The following is an 18,354-nucleotide window of genomic DNA, read 5'->3' as shown; positions in this document are numbered from 1 at the left end:
TTGAACCTCTCTTTTATTTTTGTTGTGTCCACTTTGTTTTGGTGCTATCCACCACGAGAACATTCCAGTACCGGCTGTGTGGTGACGTCAGGGCATCCCACGTCATTACAAAATGGACGCCAAAAGTCAGTGGATTTTTCTTTCCTTTTTTTTTCTAAATCGACTGAGAATTTATGTTGATTCAGAATCACAGAAAATGAGAATCAAGATTTTTATGCGAATTGATTTGGTGTGGATGCTGTTATTGAGTGAAGACTTTTCACCATCAGGTGTTGAAAAACAAGTCAAAGAAGTTCGGAGGTTTAGGACGCTTCTTCACAGAAAACTTTATTTTGTATTACATACTGAAATATGTCTTTCATTCAGCCAGAAGGAGAGCAATATTTTCAGCAAGGAACAGAAAAAGTTGACTAGACCACAACAAAGCTGCACTACTAGACATGCTTTTAATCAGCGTCTATCAGGGAATTTTCTGCATTTAAAAATATTGGTGGCCTTTTGGAAATCTTACATTAAAAGTTAGTTCAGATTATTACAATCAGTAATACTTTCCTTATCTGTAGCAGAAAGAAGCCACTGAGTTTATAAAAAGTAAACAAATCTTGTTGAAACTAAAAATGTTTATATCAGCAAGACACAACGCTATGTGCGCATGCATTTATAATTTCACAAGGAATCATTGTCAGGTTTTGTGGCGTTTTGTTCAGCTGAACAAAGTTCCTGTTATTGCGTGGAATTACATTGAGCATCAAAGGAGGTTGGTGAATTAGAAATCATCCCGATAGACTCACTGGCAGGTGATGCTTACGATGATAAAACACCTTTCTACTAAAGCTAAGGGAACCTTTACCAATAATCACAGAACCTAACTTCAAAAAACCCAAATAGAAAAAAAAACTTTCTAATATCCACACAAAACAGTCCTTTTTTTCTAAGCTAGCTATGCTAACTGGCAGGATGAGATGTTAAAGTCATTAAAATACCAACTCCAACTCATTCTGCGTTTTTAAATGGTAAAACCCTGGTATAGTGCAATTGCCCCCTCACACAGTGTGACGTCACCTCCCCACTACTATTTTATCAATTCATTCTCAAACATAGCAGAAGGCTAGAAAATAAAAACAGTTTTGACATACTTCTGACATCATACTTCTTAAAGTAAAGTCAGAATTGATTAAATTCTCTATCAGCACATAAAAGCTTTACAATAATTTGAAATTGTCAATAAAAACACCAATCCTTTGATCCATACATCCAGCAGGCCATCATCTACAAGTTTAATGTCTACAGTAGGAGCTCTAAATTTAAGGGAGACATTAAAAAACACATGTACTTTAGGAGTGGTTACCATAGAAGCCCCACTACAGAGGAAACCAATATGAAAATAAAGACGTCAAGTTTTTATTACAAAGTGAGGAGCCTTTTACAGCCTTTGTACTTGGCATCATGACACAGATGTTTAAGAGATGAAGTTCTTTTTTTTATCCTGCAAAAGCAGTCACTAATCTTTCCTTTCATCTCCAACATGTCTGAGGCTGTTATGCGGTTATGATAGTAAACAGTAAAGGCGTCTGGAAAGATGTCTTATCTAAAGATCTACGAAGCCTACCTTTCAACCCCGCCCCCACTCTTTCACCCGGCACAGCGTTCCAGCTCCACGGCGGCTGACTCGTTCTGTCTGCCAAAACCTACTTTGTGGGGGGGGTGAGGGGGGGGGTGGAGGAGCTGTGGGGTGGCGGCTCAGTCAGGAGCGACAGGCACACTCGCTACGACGACACAGTACACGATTGCAGATCACAGGCACGCCCCCCTTCCCCCCAAAACACAACAGCAGCAAAGATAAGAGCCTGCCATCCTTGCTTGCTTCCCTACCTACCTTTGACATAGCAGGTTAGAGAGCTTTAAATATGCCAGCAGGCGCCGCTTTCAAAAACAAACCACAAGTCATATCCTCCATTTTTGCTTTTCCTCTACCCTACTTTGGAGGAGTGAAAAACCACAAAGTTTTCAAGCCAATGCTATAGTTTCAGTGCAATGATGATTTCAGCCCGTGTGTTTGCACGCAGAGCGGTTGGGGAACAGAGGGGTAGGGGGAAGGCCTGACGCTCCACAGCCTAACAAGACGCTTGTGCTCCCTGAGCGTTTTGCTCCTTTTTTTGAACACAGATCCATATCTACCAACAGCGCGGGAGCTGTCAAGACTCACCTCGGCCGTGCTGACGCAAGCCCGGATCAAAAACAGCCTTTTTACACCGCCGCTTCGTTTGTATTGATCCATGTTTCTCTGCTGAGAGACCGGTTGTTGTTTTATCTCCCCTACATCCAAAGCCTTAACTCTCTTGAAGCTTACAGAGAGCGAGTCATTATTTTGCCTGACCTATTGTCTGACAAGGGAGATTCAAGGGCCTGGGCTGGGCCTAAATACAAATATAATGAGACTAAGATGGTTTCTGGCGTAAAGGAAGTGCAGCTCACTTGGTCTCATTTTGCGGAGTTCGAATTTCGCTGGAGGCCCGTGTCACAAAGGGTGAGTGGTATGGAGAGCGCGATGGGAGAAAGGGGGTGGAGGGGGGGGGGGGGGGGGGGGGGGGGGGCGTATGGCGATATGCTGGGGTGTAATGCATTGGTGAAAGGGCAAGATTTTTCATCCCTGCGTTTACAGGGTGGAACGGCGAGGATATTGAGATCCGAGATAGGATCAGAGGGTAGTGAGCTGTTTCGGCTACGATAAAGGCCAGGAGTTACAAACGCAACACCGGTGGAGAGAAAGAGAGAACCGGAGAGACACAGCAAGAGAGAGAGAGAGTATCACACCTCTCATCCCTGAATTAATGCCTCCATTCTGCCAGGAAGCCATTCTGTGCCAGTGAGGGGAAGATTGGGGAGGGGATGAAGGAACAGATACAGACTAGAAAAAATGGAAACGCGATTCTACATAGAGTAGGGGGGGGTTATAGGGATTAATCAAGTCCAGAGGAGGGGGAGGACAAGGGTTCTCTAGGCCCTACAGCACAAAAACAGGCCTGAGACCCAAGGCTGTCAACTTAGTGGTGCTAGTAGTTGACATAACATGAAATGCAAATGGTTGAAACTTGACATTAACTGATCAGTGCCACAGATTCTTTATTGGATCAGAAGGCAATAGCATAAATATATATTCCAACCTTTATTTGGTATTTATTGTATAAAAAAGCCCATGTTGTTTGATATGTTTATAGATCAAAAGTATTTTATTCTTCCAGTTGTGATGTACTTAATGAACAGAACCAGATATAATTAAAATCTGATTTTATGGGTATTTTACCAATCAGGAAAACTGGCACATTCTGAACTTTGGACGGTTGATTGATGGATCTCAAAGAATCATTCTTGTTTTGCCAAAGTCGTTTCTCTACTTGCATATATATTGCTAAAGTTATTTAACAATAAATATAATATTTTAACTGGGATTCTCAAGTAAAAGTATAGAATAAACATTTGGACACTTTGCTCTTTTTATCTTTATATTCTTTCTAGCACACAAGTCTGGCAGCTCAGGTAGCAAGGCTGCAGTTAACTGTGCAACTCAACCCTAGTTTTAGAACAGAGTTACCTTAAGCAGGGCCTACCCCAGTGTATTATAAGCCTGGCGGGCAACCAGACTCACTTGCCCACCCCCCTACCAGGCTAACAGTCATTTGTTAATTTTAAATAGGGTTTTTATACACCAGTAACAGTGACTGTAAAGACAGATTAAGCTGCATTTATAGTTGATGTAGTGAACTGGGCACGAGGAGTGTGCGCCGATTGCGCCGTCCAGAACCTGCCCATTGATCTCACACACTATTAATTCCAAATTATGAACCCATTTAACACAAAAATCATACTTAATAGTCATATTCCTTTAGTTTCTATAACTAATTTCCAAACAGCTGAATTTGTCTCTCTTTTAAGTGGAGTAAACCGTTTTTACCTTTATTCAACCAGCTGACCAGCAGTGTGCATCAAGAAGTGGTGGAGGGGCAGAACAGTATTACTTTATTTGCCCTAAAAGTTATTTAAAAAAAAAACTTCAATTCCTCTGGTGCTCTGGTATCTCACAAAAGTGACTAAACCAGTGATTCACAGAAACATGCTCTTCCTGGGTTATACTGATTTTTTTCTTTTTACTGCCTGACCTGCCGATTATCACTTTGACATTTCGTTTTTCCAGGGCTAAAGCACCTAAAAATGTACAGTAAGTTCCTTCATGGAAAAAGAAAGTTTTAAACTCCAGCAAATGCAAGCTTATCCCAATATACTAATCAACCTAACCTTCATCAGATTATTATTAAACTAAATACATGTGTATTGAAGTACATATCGCTGGTTGATGTCCTTATAAATCAAAGATGACAGGAGTTTTTATTTTTCAAGTATTCAACAGACTACTACTACTACTTTAGCACTTTAAAACAACAGGCACTGTGATAAAGTCCAGTACAAATGAAAATTAATAAACATTCAAATTATGAAAAGAACAAAACAAAAGACAACAATAGAAGCAATAAAGCGCTATAGAGTAAGAGCAAAAGTCTCAATGTTTGTTAAATGCCAAAGGATAGAAATGTGCTTTAAGAAGAGTTTTAAAAGTGGGCAGTAAATACTTAAATCCCTACATAAGTACCAATTTATACCTTAAGTACTGGTGTGTTGCATATGTGAATCACAGATGGCATCACAGGACAATGACAGAGTCCCAGGTGTGCTACAGCAGAGTCCCACTACAGACACCCACAACTTCCTCCACTCATCTGCATCTATTTTTGACCCAGAAAGCCTCCGACCCTTGACAACAGCACGGTGTTCAGTGCTCTTCTGCTCTCAGTTCGTTAGCCCATTTCATTTGTTGTAATTCACTTAGACTTCTATATAAGGACGACCTGCGGCACGGTGAACAAAAAAAGAGGAAAAGAAGAAAGAGAGGGTGTCCATCACTCACGTGCCTCTGATAAATCACAACCCTGCTCCGCATGATGTCTCTCCACCTCCCTCACCCCCCAGCCCCCACTTTTAAATTTAGCCTCGTCTATCTGTTGTATCCAGTAATTTTCTAGACGTCTGATGACACATCAGCATGAGCTGTGCCATGGCCTATAAAAGCAGCATGTTGATTTCTTTGCATAAATTAAAAGGCATACATCAAAATGCCCCATTAGGTTAGGCATCTCTCTGTGCCCGGACTCTTTAATGTGTCTGGTCTGCGCTGTCACTACTTCCTAGCGAGGCCTCATCGTCTGACCGAGTTTGACACCCGCGGTCTATACGATCAACGTCAACAGGACATGTCCAGGGGCTTTGACTTACTCAGCCTTTATGAGCAAGACTTTTTCTGCACCGCTCACATGACTTTTGAGGGGAAAACAGTGCAAAGGAGAGAATGAGCATAGCTAATCCTTGCCATAATGACAGAATAATTAGCCTGCGTTAGGCTAAGTAATGAGCTGTAATTATATCATTTATTCTGTGTTGAGAAAATGTGATATAAAGGCTGCACAATGAAGGAGGAAGAATTGAGCTCAGTGGGAAGTAGGAAGAAGCATGTGTAAGAGCTCAGGCTCTTTCTATTGATTGATCCAAACATCAAACGAACCACTAGAGTAATGGGGAAGAGGGGGGGAGTGAAGGACAGCTAAAAGCTATTTGGAGCCTTCACTGCATAAAAGACTTGACCTGTTCCACGCAGCCTACATATCAAAACCATCAAACAGCAATCAATAGACCAAAGCGGTCAACTCAACAAACCGTCACCCTACTAAAACATCAAACCCCCAGCCCGAGCATCGGATGATAGGCTACACTCGGCTTATCCATTACCATCAGATAAAGAGGAGATAAAACACAGAGCCTAATCCTTTCATGTGTCGTGACAGCCACAGCAGCCTCCGAGGCATTCCTTCAGTCTGGCTCTCAAATAGTTTTATGGCGGAAGGCAGCCATTCAGCCAGCCAGCCAGCCAGCCAGCCAGCCAGCCAGTCAAGGCTGTTCTGGTCTGTTTGTCTTATTTCACAGTTTACACGCTGTTTTATAGGTGGTTATTATGGTCGCCATGGTGATACCATACGTTTTTATGGTCTTTTGGTCTGAGGGCAGAGAGTGTAATAAATGAAGGAAGAAAAAAGGAAAAAAAAAAAAAACACACATGAAAACAAAGCCTCGCAAAACACACTCCTGCTGTGGAAAGGTCTTGCGTACCTCCCTTCCTCCCTAGCTCTTTATCAGTCTCGCCAAATGCCTATCTCCCCACTTTCTGCTTCATGTGAAACATGGATAGGCCCACAGATTTGTCCTCTCATTCCACATCTGGAGCTGATCAGAGGGCCTCCTGGAAGTTGAGGCCTCCGGGCCTATTAATAACCGTACCGCTGAACTCAGGGTCAGACAGCAGTCAGCGGATGAGCCTGTGTCGACTAAACACACACAGTCAATTCCCCCTCCCCCTTACTCAAGAGGGCAACTCTCACTTTTGGGAGAGGAGATGGACGGCTACGCGGCTTAGCATTGAAAATCCAATTGACAGACTTAACGACAGATGATGCGCATTATCCAGCTCTGGATGAGTTACACAAGTTCTGCACCAAAACCGAAACTTCTTTAGTTGTTTTGGTTAAAAACTACTTTTTTTAAGTTTGAGAAACAGCTCATTTCACTTCTTGCCTCTAATTGTTCATTCCCCCTCCTACGTTTTGAGTATCTTAGTAGTTGTGGAGTAGGGGGAGAGGCTTGCTAGCCCTGATAAACTAGGAATTTGAAGAGGCACTCACAGAAACAAAAGGTTAAGCTGTGATTGAATATCCACTCACAAATTTATATCTTAATATTACAATAACCACTATGAAGTTCTCGTATATAACAATCATTAACGCCACTTAATTGATCTCTGCTAAAAAATTCAACTATTTTCTAACATACTACTGTAGTGCGATGCATATCAGTTAGTTAGAGATTCCCAGGGATTGAAATATCACTTGCCACACGACCGTTCGGCATCTCATTCATATTTCGTTTTCACACCATGACTGTCTGTTCTTCAGATCCGGAAAGATTTTCAAACATGCAAATTTGTCTTTTCTTTTGTCCATAAGCAATGGAAAGCTGTTGCAGCCCTCAAGTAAACTTGCAATCAGACTAATCCTCAGAATGTCAAGAATGTCAGAATATAAATGTGGTCTGCATTTTCGAGAAACTGACTAAATTTGTTTATTTTTCTGTTTGGAGTACGACATTACAGAAAATCTAAATACAATAAACTTGATTTGTTGTTTCACAAATCAAGTTTATGTTGTTTTATAAATCAAGGCCATGCATTTTTTTTTCTTGAAAATGAATGTGTGCTTATATTTGTTCCAACAGAATGTTTATGACAAACCGGCAAATTATATGCTAAAATAGTAGTAATTTGTTCAAATTGATGGTGTATACACGTATTGAAGGAGTTGCTACATTCTCAGAAGGATATTTCCATCACTTCCTGAATTAATAGTCGACGGACATGGGGCGTGGTACGGTAAAGAGTTATGCCCAGAAACTGGTATTCAGTCTAAAATCTTGTGATGCATTTTTCCCCTCACAATAACGTCTCAAACAAGTTCAAGTTCAAGTAGGCTAGACCTACTAAACACAAGACAGATGGTGAAGTCATCATCTGTTCCTGGTAAAGGTTAGGTCTGTCAGACAGCCCAGGTCATGCTGAGGCCGTAAGGGTCACGCCACCTCTGAACTGTGGCTCCAGTCTGACAGCTGCGTAGCCCAAAGGTTAGAGGGGGGAGGTTAGTGGCGTCTCATGGTGCTCAATGAATTTAACAGCTATTGGGCATCATTTGTACTGAATTTCCCACGTTTCATTGGACAATGCTGGGGATCAATTTTAGCTTAAGCGTTATCATAGTCCTACCTAATGACAATAGCTGGGTACAAGCACTTACCATCAACATCGTGCCAGCTGTGAAAAATGTAGGCTTCTAAAATTACTGCAGTAAATATACACATAAGCAGTTTGAGGTATTTTTCAACAGTTGCTAAAAAAGATTTTCCTCACTTCAGCAAAGTTTTCCCAACATAACTACAAAGCAAAAAAAAAAAAGTCAGCCAAGACCATACCCAAAGCAGAGGACGATCTGGAAAGCAAAACCCTCGTCCCCGCCCCATCTGACACAAATATGCACCTGTGAATACAGGGTAGTTGAATCATCATAATCGGTGGTAGTTTTCTGCTGAGCCTAGCCAGCAGTGTGTGTTATTTTTAGAGGGCTGACACAGAAGCAAGCCACCCATTTACTATGTGAGAGGCCAGAGGAACCGTTGCATCTCTGGTGTAAAACTACTGAAATGAGGACACCGGGCTCAGTACAACTAAAAAGGTAGAGATTGAGATTACCAAAATCCACAGAAAAATAAATGAATAAATCACAGATATATGAACCGAGACTAGATCGCTTTGGTGTTCTCTGGAAACAGTCGCTGTTTCTATACCGTATAACCACAAAAAATATATAGATGTTAAACTAACACATTTTTGTTTGCATTGAACAGAATCAAATAACGCAACTGCTCAAAAGACTAAGAGCAACTGAGAATAAAAGTTGAAAGACTTATCGGATAAGACTGAAGGATCGGCCCTTAGGGCTGACTATGGATCCAGCAACAAAAGCCATGATTGACACTGAAAATTACACAGAGTGAGCTATTAGCGTATCATAATTCAATCCCTACACCATCAAAGTGCACCAATATCATAATTCAATACTAGGAACCATTAGGCTGCTCCACACCAATATCATAATTCAATCCCGAGGACATCAGCGCTTGCCAATATCATAATTCAATACTTGGACCATTAGGACACGCCAATAGGCCTATTAGAATTCAATACCTATGGTCAATGATCTAACAGTACACTGATACTGGAGTCATGGGTTGACATGGGATAAGCTCTCCACATAGGGCCACTCAGACACTTTTAGCCCAGCTATGCCGTGATAACAGGGAGATAAACAACACTAAAATTAGGTACCAATAGATTGGCTTTAGATTCTGAAGACCGCAGAATATTTGGTAGAGAAACAACTTTTACTATGTGCTTCAACACAAACACGACATATGGAGGACAAAGTGCTACAAAACTATAAATCTGTTCAGTAAACCTTCTAAAAAAAAAAAAAGATCCTCGTCAAATGAATATTCACCTTATTCGTCATCAGACGTACCCTGATAAAGTCAGACTATTTCCTGTCCTGCACGACTGCATCTGCTTCCCCTGTCGACGTCTTGCTCAACACTTCATATGATGACAATTATAATCACAATCAGTTGGGCTGAGTCATAAGAAATCTGAGCCTTAAGAAACAATCAGGTTTTTGAAGGTAGGATTTCCCAAGCTATTTTTTCCCCCACCCATTTTCATCAAATCGACTTATGTCACAATTTTGCATTCGATCTTTATGAAGCGCAAAATGAATCTGAAAATAAAAAGTTTTTTGTAACACTTGAATTACAAGTTAATTCAATGCTTAAGTATTTTTGAAACGTTAGTGATGATTCATCTGTGGCGGTAATGCTGTAGATCCTTGTTTTCACTGGGATTCGACACTAATACCTGTATCAAGCAACCCGTAGCTCTACTTCCCTTTTTTTTTTTGTACATTTGACTATTGAATGATTAGTTTACACATATCAGCAGCAGGTCAGACATGATAGAAAACTTGAAATCGGTCTCTGGAAGTAAATGCCTGATAAATGTATCGCTGCAAAACAGGACATATTTTACTGACTGATAAACTTCTCGTAATTTGATAACACAAAGGCACAGAAATGTCAAAAGGCAATTTCTCACTAACAAGAGTTCTTTTATCTAACTTTTCCTTAAAACATGAGGTTCGAGACATCACTCTGGCTTTTAAAAAGCTTGAAACAGAAATTATTTGCAAACCATCATCTGATAATACTAGGTCTAAGACATTGTTGGTACATAAAATGATAGTTTTAGAAAGTGAAGTGCTTCGAACCTGAAAGGTAGAAAGGTCTAATTACTTACCAGACTGTTGTTCACTGTTTTGTTTGTCTTCACAAAACTAGTTTTTTTTAAAAAAAGAAAGACCTAGTTATTTAAAGAACATGGCGTATATTCATCAGTCTACACTTCTGAAAACTTAGAATCCATCTAGCTCTTAGCTGCAGACATGTGTTTTAACTGCGTTGTCATCATACAGTTTTTCCAAATAACCAAAGGTAATCAAGAAATATTGGCAAAGATATTGCCACTGTTCTTTCTATTCTTACGCCACCACACTTTCACTTATGAACTAATGAAAATATGAACTTTTGGCTAACTTCTTACGCTCAGTAGCACACCACAAGTGTGGATTTCAACTCAAAAGGAGAACTAGCTTCAGCAATGCATGAATACAGAGCAGGAGAGTAATGCATGCTATGCCTCTGTCATGAGACACGGTGAAACTCTATGATGCTGTAGGTGAGGGAGACTCCAAGTGGGTCTGGAAATAAAGCCTGCCACTTGGAATTAGGCCTCAGGAAACCGGCCCCCCCTCTCTGCTCTTGTTACTAGCTGGTCGAGGAGGAGGAGAGGCTCATCAGTGGGAGTTTGATATTTAAAGTTACGGAGCGAAATACGTACAGGTCAGGAATTTTGATCGACTACAGCCACATTTTAGTGAAAAACAAAAAAAAAAGTAAATAAGAACAACTGAGCTGAACGGTAGCTTTACTTTCCCTACTTGCTAGCTTATGATCCCAGCAACTACCACACAAACAAATAGGAGTCTATAAAGAGTTATAACAGATGTTATTGATTTTACTGATACAGCAACTGCCAAAATATTATTTAACACACTCTGTCAAACTACTGAAACATCTAGCATTCAGATTTCTGTAGGGATTTGCATTCATTTAATGAGAGAAACAGTTGTTTGTGATCAAATATTACTACAACTACTACTACTACTACACGAGTTATTAAAGCAACAGCAAATACTGTGGAGGGGTGTTGTACCTTAGAAAAAAGGGTGGAAACATGTATTTATGTTATAAGCAACTGTAAAAAAAATAAATAAAAATAAATGTGCTAAGAAATGACATTTTGGCCACAGCAAGCCTTTTCCATTTTTATTATAACCCCTCAAAGTATTAACCGATATTACTTTGTTGTCATTTCAGAATTTTCAATACTGGTAAGTTACTAGAGATCCATCAGTCTGTAGTCAGAATCAGTTTTCCCTGTCTGCACTGATCCAGCCAGCCCCATCCTGTTTTTGATCATTTTTAAATATGTTTCTGATTTTCTAAATAAAAACCAGATACAGTTTAGGGACATTTAATTTGGTGCATAAAGAGGAACAACCTTGTTTTCGCAGAGACTTAATACCACTACTATCAAAGAACAGGAAGCACATTCTTTCTTACTTTTACAAACGTATTGGGATTCAGTCCAAATTGGAATTGGCGGTTCCGGTCACAAAGACGACCGGAAATCGCTATTGGCCAGGAAACATGTGACCGCTGCATCCCTAACTAATTACATTATTTTTTATCTGAGTTTTTTGCAGCTATGGAGAGCTCTTTACAATATTCAGACAAGACAGAGCAAAGTTACGGTTCTGATGTCTAATTAAAGTACTTTTAAACTCGGTGAAATATTTTTCAAAAACATTTAAATCAACTGGGTGTTGTCCTACATCCTTTGCAGGTTGGGTAGACTAAGCAGAAACGTCTTAGAAATGGAACCAAAGTGAGAAGTTTTTCAGGACAGTCTCTACCTAGAAACACTGGCCAATATGGTAAACATGAAAAGTGTTGTTTTTTTTTTCCTTTGCCCTCTTCTCCATGAGCATCCCCGACGCCTTCAGAGTAAAACCTCACAGACAGAGGACAAAGACCCTCCAAGAGCGGACCCAAGGACAGACTGGAGACCTGACATACACTTGTTCTTTTTTTTTTTTTTTTCTCTGACTCATGCTTAGTCGCTCAGCACCACACAGTGAAACTTCAGTCCCGATGCCAGGTTCTGTCACTGGGCAGAGCAGCGAGTTGGCTACGGTGGAACCATGACGTGATGCCCCACAACCCTCCCACCGTCCCTCGGTGCTCCCCCGGCCTGTGCAGCAACAAGAGGGGTAAAAATATCCCGCCAGTGGGTTCAGACGACCAGCTCATAAATTAACACTAAAACTCCTGCAGACAACAGCGAGCCAGTCGTTGAGAGATTTATACCACTCGGGTTGCCACCGGCCGCAGCTCCGGGGTCAGTTTACAAAACCCTTTTCCTAAATTTACCCATTAGGAGGTGGTGAATTAAGAACAGCGTCCGGATCAATTTCCCCCTTCAAGTTGATATTTAGCTTCGCGCAACTCGCGAACTATTTTGCTTTTATTTTCCTCTCAAAGTGGCATCTGGGGTGTTTTTTCTTTTCTTTTTCTTTTTTTTTTTCCCAGGGAAATATTACGAGGTGAGACGTGGGGCTATTAGGCCTAAACTGGGATTTGTGTGTAACTGAGCAGTCTGTTCTTAATTTTCTCAACTTGCAGGGAAAAAAAATAAATAAATAAAAAAAATTACAAGCTATAGGTTCGGGCACGGCTATTCACCCGCGTCTTATTAAGGAGCGTCTGTAACGAAGAGTCATTTCTCAAGCAGACATGCGACGTTCCGGCGAACTGCTTGACTAGGTCTTCAAAAATACACACAAAAAAAGAGAGGGGAAAAAGAAAAAGAAGAAAACCAACAGGAGAGAAGAGTGATGATCTCCCTCCCCTCTAAAGAAACTCAACTCTAATGGACAGAGAGGGATTACAGACGTTAAAACCTCTTCCATCTGTAATTCACTGTCACCCTGCCATCATCTCTGAATCACTGATCCACTCTGCAAGTGTGCAAGACCTTGCTAAAAGCCTCACAGTTGCACCCATTTGTGTTTGTAGTGGTGGTTGGTGGAGGGGGAGAAGAAGAAGAAGGAAAAAAATCATGCAGAGACAACTTAACAGCTTACTGTGCTGTTTCAAAGCACTCTCTGTCCTCTAACAACCACCTAGCTCGTTTTCCCACACAGGGAATGGGACATACTGATCAAATAAGATTTTAATGAACATCAGCATTTGGAGCGAGGAACAGACGCCACGACTGCTTAAAGCTACTGACATCCCGGCTGGGGTTGGAGTTTCATCTTCAAATAGGGAAAACAAGAAAGAAAACATTCCTGAAAGGAAAAACAGGCGACGAGCACGTGTTGTGTTGTGTTGTGTGTGTGCGGTCCCGTCTCGTTCGTCGGCAAAGACGCGAGACGAGGAGTCGACCTGGCTGACGAGGCCGTGCGTTGGTTCTGATCACATCATGCCAGCCACATATTAGCCTTAAAAATAATAATAATAAAGAAAACGGGAGAAAAAATGAGGGGGGGGGGGGGGATAAGAAGAAAAGGTTGTTCTCTGAAGGCTTTCCTCTAGGAGCCTCTCAGTGGGAGGGAGAGTAAATAAGATGTCATCAATAATAGAAAGTGAATGTTCTGAGCGGTTCTGCACGCTCACACACACACACGGCGCACCAGCTCCGGCTGATTCCTATCCTGCAGACAGGCCTGCCAACCGCCAGCCCTTTTTTTTTTTTTTTTTTTTGCACACGCTCAGATTCACTGTCCTGACTAATCGCTTGTGATAGGGGCCTTTGCCATAATTACCCAGGGCTTTATCGCAAACTTATGCGATGCATTTTTTATGTCCTGGCTGCTGGCAGTGCCTCCACTGTCCATGCTGGCTGTCAATCTATGAAAAAAAAAAAAAAATCATAACAACACAGCAACGGATCCCAGACCAGCTCTCTCAAACACACACACACACACACATACATATAGTAGTTCAGACAGGGCAAAATAGGTGAGAGCAGGGTGAAGGGCCAGAAAGAGGAGAAAAAAATGGAGGAGAAAAAAAAAAAGGAAGGGAGGGGGCGGAGAGGAAGTCAAGGATGTTGGGAGGGGGAGGAGGGGTGATGCGCGGCAGAGATGCCATGATCAGCCTTTTCCTAGTCGTCTGACTAGTCGGCTGAGATGGTGGCCGATTCCGATCTTTTCACAATGACGATAAAAACAGAAAACGTGCTGCAGGTTCTCTGACAGGTCGTACCTTTAAAATCAGAGAAAAAAAATTTTTTTTTAAAGGAAGATTGCCCTCATTTATGCCTCAAAGAACTTCCCACTTGGTTGTGCATTTACAGACCAAAGTAAAAAAGTTGGGGTTTTTTTGGCAGATTCAAAGCATTTGAAGGAGAAAGCAAAATCTTTTTTCAGTATCAAGGGGAAATTGGGCTATTAAAAGCCTTGGACGACTATTTGGTGCAAGTCATCATTTTATCAATAAAGTAACTAGTTTTTCTCTCCTGCATTGTGTAGATCCGCACTGTTGAGAACGGCAGAAAGTTGATAAAACACGAGTTTCGAGAAGGAGTTTGTGAAACTAGGCAAGGACAAGCGAATGTTGTCTTCAAGCAAGTTAGGCAGTACTTTTGAAATCCGAACAAAAACAACCAAAAAAAAGAATTACAAGGTTACCATGATGTAAGCATGATAGCATAGCTAGCGTCTAACAGTCAACTCAACTGCTTCTGAACAAAAATGAAAAATGTTTCAAGTTTAACAGATTCAATGTACACCTAACAAATCCTTCAAAATAAAGCATTTGCTCACCAAAAAATAAAACACAATCCCTGTGCTTACTTAAGAAATGGGTCTTTTAAGATCAAGACAAACATGAAAAATAAAATATATAGACTAATTAACTGTACATTCAATTATTATACATCGGTAACAGATTCTTGGGTGGTGGGGGCTTCAAAGAAGGGGTTTGCCCAGGGAGTCTTTCATGCAAGGACTGCCACTGTGCCTAATAGATATAGTGAGGAAAGACAAGAGAAAGCTGTCTCAGTTTTTTTTTTCTTCTTTTTTTTCATTTTTTACATAATGCATGAACAAGGGGGCAACGAGTAGGAGGACCAAATAGGATCAAATAAATAGGAGTAGTGAAGCCTTGATGATGTGGCATAAGTGTAACACAAAGCCCGCTGGGAAGACTTGCTCACTGTCCTTTTGTCTACGCAGTCATCAGGGCATCATGACCCAAATAAAAGTTTAAAAACCCAAAGCTTGTGCAGCCTTCAAAATAATGTATGAACAATCGGGGCTACAGTCTGCATAATGCAATCTTTATGTTAATGACGACGGGCGAGCGGGCAACTAATATTCATAAATGATGATTTGAAATTCAGCAACGCGTGTTAAATGCCACGGGAAAAAAAAAAAACACAACAGTGCCATTGTCTCGCGCGTCTTGTGATAGGTCAAACATGGTCTAATATATTCAGGCCCAATATGTTGTTTTTTTTTTCTTCTTCATATCCCCTGCGTGGAGCGCACAAGGTGTTAAGAGGATGAGGGAGGTACATTTTAAGGAGTTTACCGTAATTACAAGGTCAATCTGTCACATTTCTAACATTCGCGTTCTTAACTGTCCCGTCCTGACCACTTCCACGGACGTGGCAATGTCTGTTTAAAAAAAAAAAAAAAACACAACTCACTGTGAAGTGTGAATGCCGACAGAAGAGGGGGGGAAACGGCCGACCTCATCAAGCATAATCACCGAAACGACTTCCATGTAAACTGTTCCAAAACCGTTAGCCGATAAGGTTGCTAAATGGGTCCGAAACTTACTAAAAATGTGTCCGCAAAACAGCATAAAAAGCCCAAAGAGCTCCGGTGGGTCTCCGCGGTTGGTGTCACCACAGCGCCACCGTATAATGAGTCGCACTTATTTTTTTTTTTCCTTCCCCCAAATTATCCAACCTTACAGCGGCTAAAGCGTCGCGGCTAACTACGGCTACTACTCGCTCCGGTAAAAGTTGAACAACACGCAATAAAGATAGCCAGCCGAGAGCTTCTTCTCCTTTCCCCAACGCCAAAGCCCCGCCGTTTGGCTTTTATTTCGGCGCATCCCCCCGCGGCGTCGCCCCGGCTTGCCCGGCTGCAGTGTCCGATCGATGTTGAATTGAACAAAGAGGATCAATTTCTGATCAGCGAGAGAGCCACTTTCATCAATGTGAGGAAGAGGTCCTGGATTCTCTTCCGAAACAACCGACGAGGCGGCCGCCGAAATAAAAACACAAAACGCGGCCCCCGGGGAGCGGCAAAGCGGCCGAAGAAGACGAGGGCTAGGCGGTTAAGAGGGGGGTTGAACTGACCTGTAGTTGTTGTAAGTCAAAGCGCTTCCAATATTGAAACATCGATCCTGCATTGGCCGCCATCTTGAGACATATTGAGACAGGAATGAGATGCTGATAGAGAGCGCGGGGGTTGGAGTTCAGTGGCGAGGACTGGGCTGCCGGAAGACCCGGACTGGATCGCAACCGCCACGTGCTCCGGAGACAGCTGCTATGTGGAGCGGACTCGGCTCGTATGAATGTCTCCTTAATAACGCCATTATAATTGCTTAAATAGCATTTTATTAACATTGAGAAATTACAGGTAAACAACCAAACTAGCACTTAATTACAGTGACTTTTGTTAAACGGAAATAAAAATGCGCAGGAACAAGTTTGGATGTTTTTCATTTGCTTGTTATTAGTATCTTCCAAAGTTCAAGATCATATCCCTTGAACTTTGTTACATATTGTCACCTTACAACGACAAATTCCAATATATTTACTGATATCTATCTGGTAGACCATCTCCAAGTGATGCATGAATGTGAAGTAGAAGAAAAATGATACATTATTTTCAAAATGTAGCTAGTTTTAATTTAGAATCTCTAAATGCAACATAAAAAATTTAAAAAGGGGGGTAGGGGGACCTATGATTTAAGCATTTTAAGCATTCTTTCTAAAAGAAAGTGTAACTCAGAGTGCCACCAGTGTACACACCATTGCCATCTGGCTTCTGAAATTTAAGCAATATTGCATATTCTATTAATGCTTTATTTTGTTTTCTATAGGAAGATTTCTTTGTCATTGTAAACATTAACATTCACATGTATAAAATGTACAAATGAGGACAATTTAAAGGGACCATTGATGAAGTTTGTGGTGAGCAGTAGTTTTGGAAGCTCCTACAATCAAAATCGGTTTAGGCTCCTACACATATACACTATATACTCTTCATGGAGTACTAACTGGGCATTTAGTTCATACTTGTAACACATAGCGTATGTATGTTTTTGCCGTTCAAGGATATTTATATCTTGCATTGTTTTGTTCATTTTTATTACAGGTATTTTTGGAGATCATTTCACTTAACAGCTGCTTTGCCTTTATTGTCTCTTTATGGCCGTTTGGCTTTTCTTTATGGTCCTTTTGTGTCCCAGTTTTTCATGTTTAAATCTCTTTATAGTCATTTTAGTCTCTTCATTAATGACTTTTTCCAGTCAATCTGATTGTAGTTGTCCTTGCGTCTTTCTGGGATAATTGTTTCCCCAGATTCTGCCACACCACATTCACAAAGTTCAATGTATTTTTATCGGGATTGTACTGTATAGACACACAATAGTTCATAACTGTGAAGTGGAAGGAAAATGATACATTATACATGATTTCTTACATGTATCTCTGTCCTTCCACTTCAAAGTTATGTTTTACTATGTGTTGGTCTATCACAAATAATTATAAAATAAAACAAAAAAACGTTATAGTTTGTGGTTGCAGTGTGACATAATGTGGAAAAGTGCATGGAGTTAAAATACTTTTAAACGGTTGATCCAAATAGATTTGGAAAAATTTGGAAATTAGCAGGCTTTTGCTCAAAGAAAAAAATAAATAATATAAGATTTTCTTCAACAGAATCCCAATAAATGTCACATTTAAGCTAAAACTAAATGTGACATTTAGTTTTAGACTGGTCCTTTGTGGAAACGGCAGTAAGTCACTGCCCTTCATCTCACATATATGTGCATTTAGCACAAATTCAACATAGTACATCCTCACTGTAAGGGAATGGACCAGAAAGACACCCACACATAAAACAGATACATTAATCAAGCAATCCGACAGGAGGGAGAACTGAGAAAGCAACTGTAGTTTAGTCAGGAAACACCAAAAATAAATGTATGTACAGAGCTGGAAAGTATTCACAGCACTTTGCTTTCTCCACGTTTTGTCATGTTACAGCCTTATTCCAAATTGTACTTAATGAATCGCCTTCCTCGAGATGCAATCCTCAAATAGAAAACTTTTTTTTAAAGTTTTGCAAATTATTGAAAACAAAAAACATTTTAAAAAGAATCACATTAACACAAGTATTCACAGCCTTTGCTGAATACTTTGTTGTTGAAGTCCAAACTGAGCCGTTTCCA

At 40.7% G+C, this 18,354-nt stretch overlaps 1 protein-coding gene across 4 annotated transcripts in view; it reads right to left on the bottom strand.

The window, feature by feature from the left end:
• cux1 (cut like homeobox 1) overlaps positions 1–16,485 on the bottom strand; it is a 93,568-nt gene extending 77,083 nt beyond the window's left edge. For 2 of the 4 annotated variants that reach the window (XM_023352028.1, XM_023352029.1), the window contains exon 1: positions 16,253–16,485. In XM_023352028.1, coding sequence (XP_023207796.1) covers positions 16,253–16,315 — 63 coding nt within the window. In that variant the 5' untranslated portion in view covers positions 16,316–16,485. The remainder of the gene's footprint in view (positions 1–16,252) is intronic. The other 2 variants (XM_023352030.1, XM_023352031.1) reach the window with 2 other exon arrangements.
• Positions 16,486–18,354: the final 1,869 nt, after the last annotated feature.

This window comes from Xiphophorus maculatus, chromosome 18, assembly GCF_002775205.1.
Source record: "Xiphophorus maculatus strain JP 163 A chromosome 18, X_maculatus-5.0-male, whole genome shotgun sequence".
Classification (NCBI taxonomy): Eukaryota; Metazoa; Chordata; class Actinopteri; order Cyprinodontiformes; family Poeciliidae; genus Xiphophorus; species Xiphophorus maculatus.
Note: the sequence above shows the minus strand (reverse complement) of the source record. Positions and strands in the feature narration are given on the sequence as shown.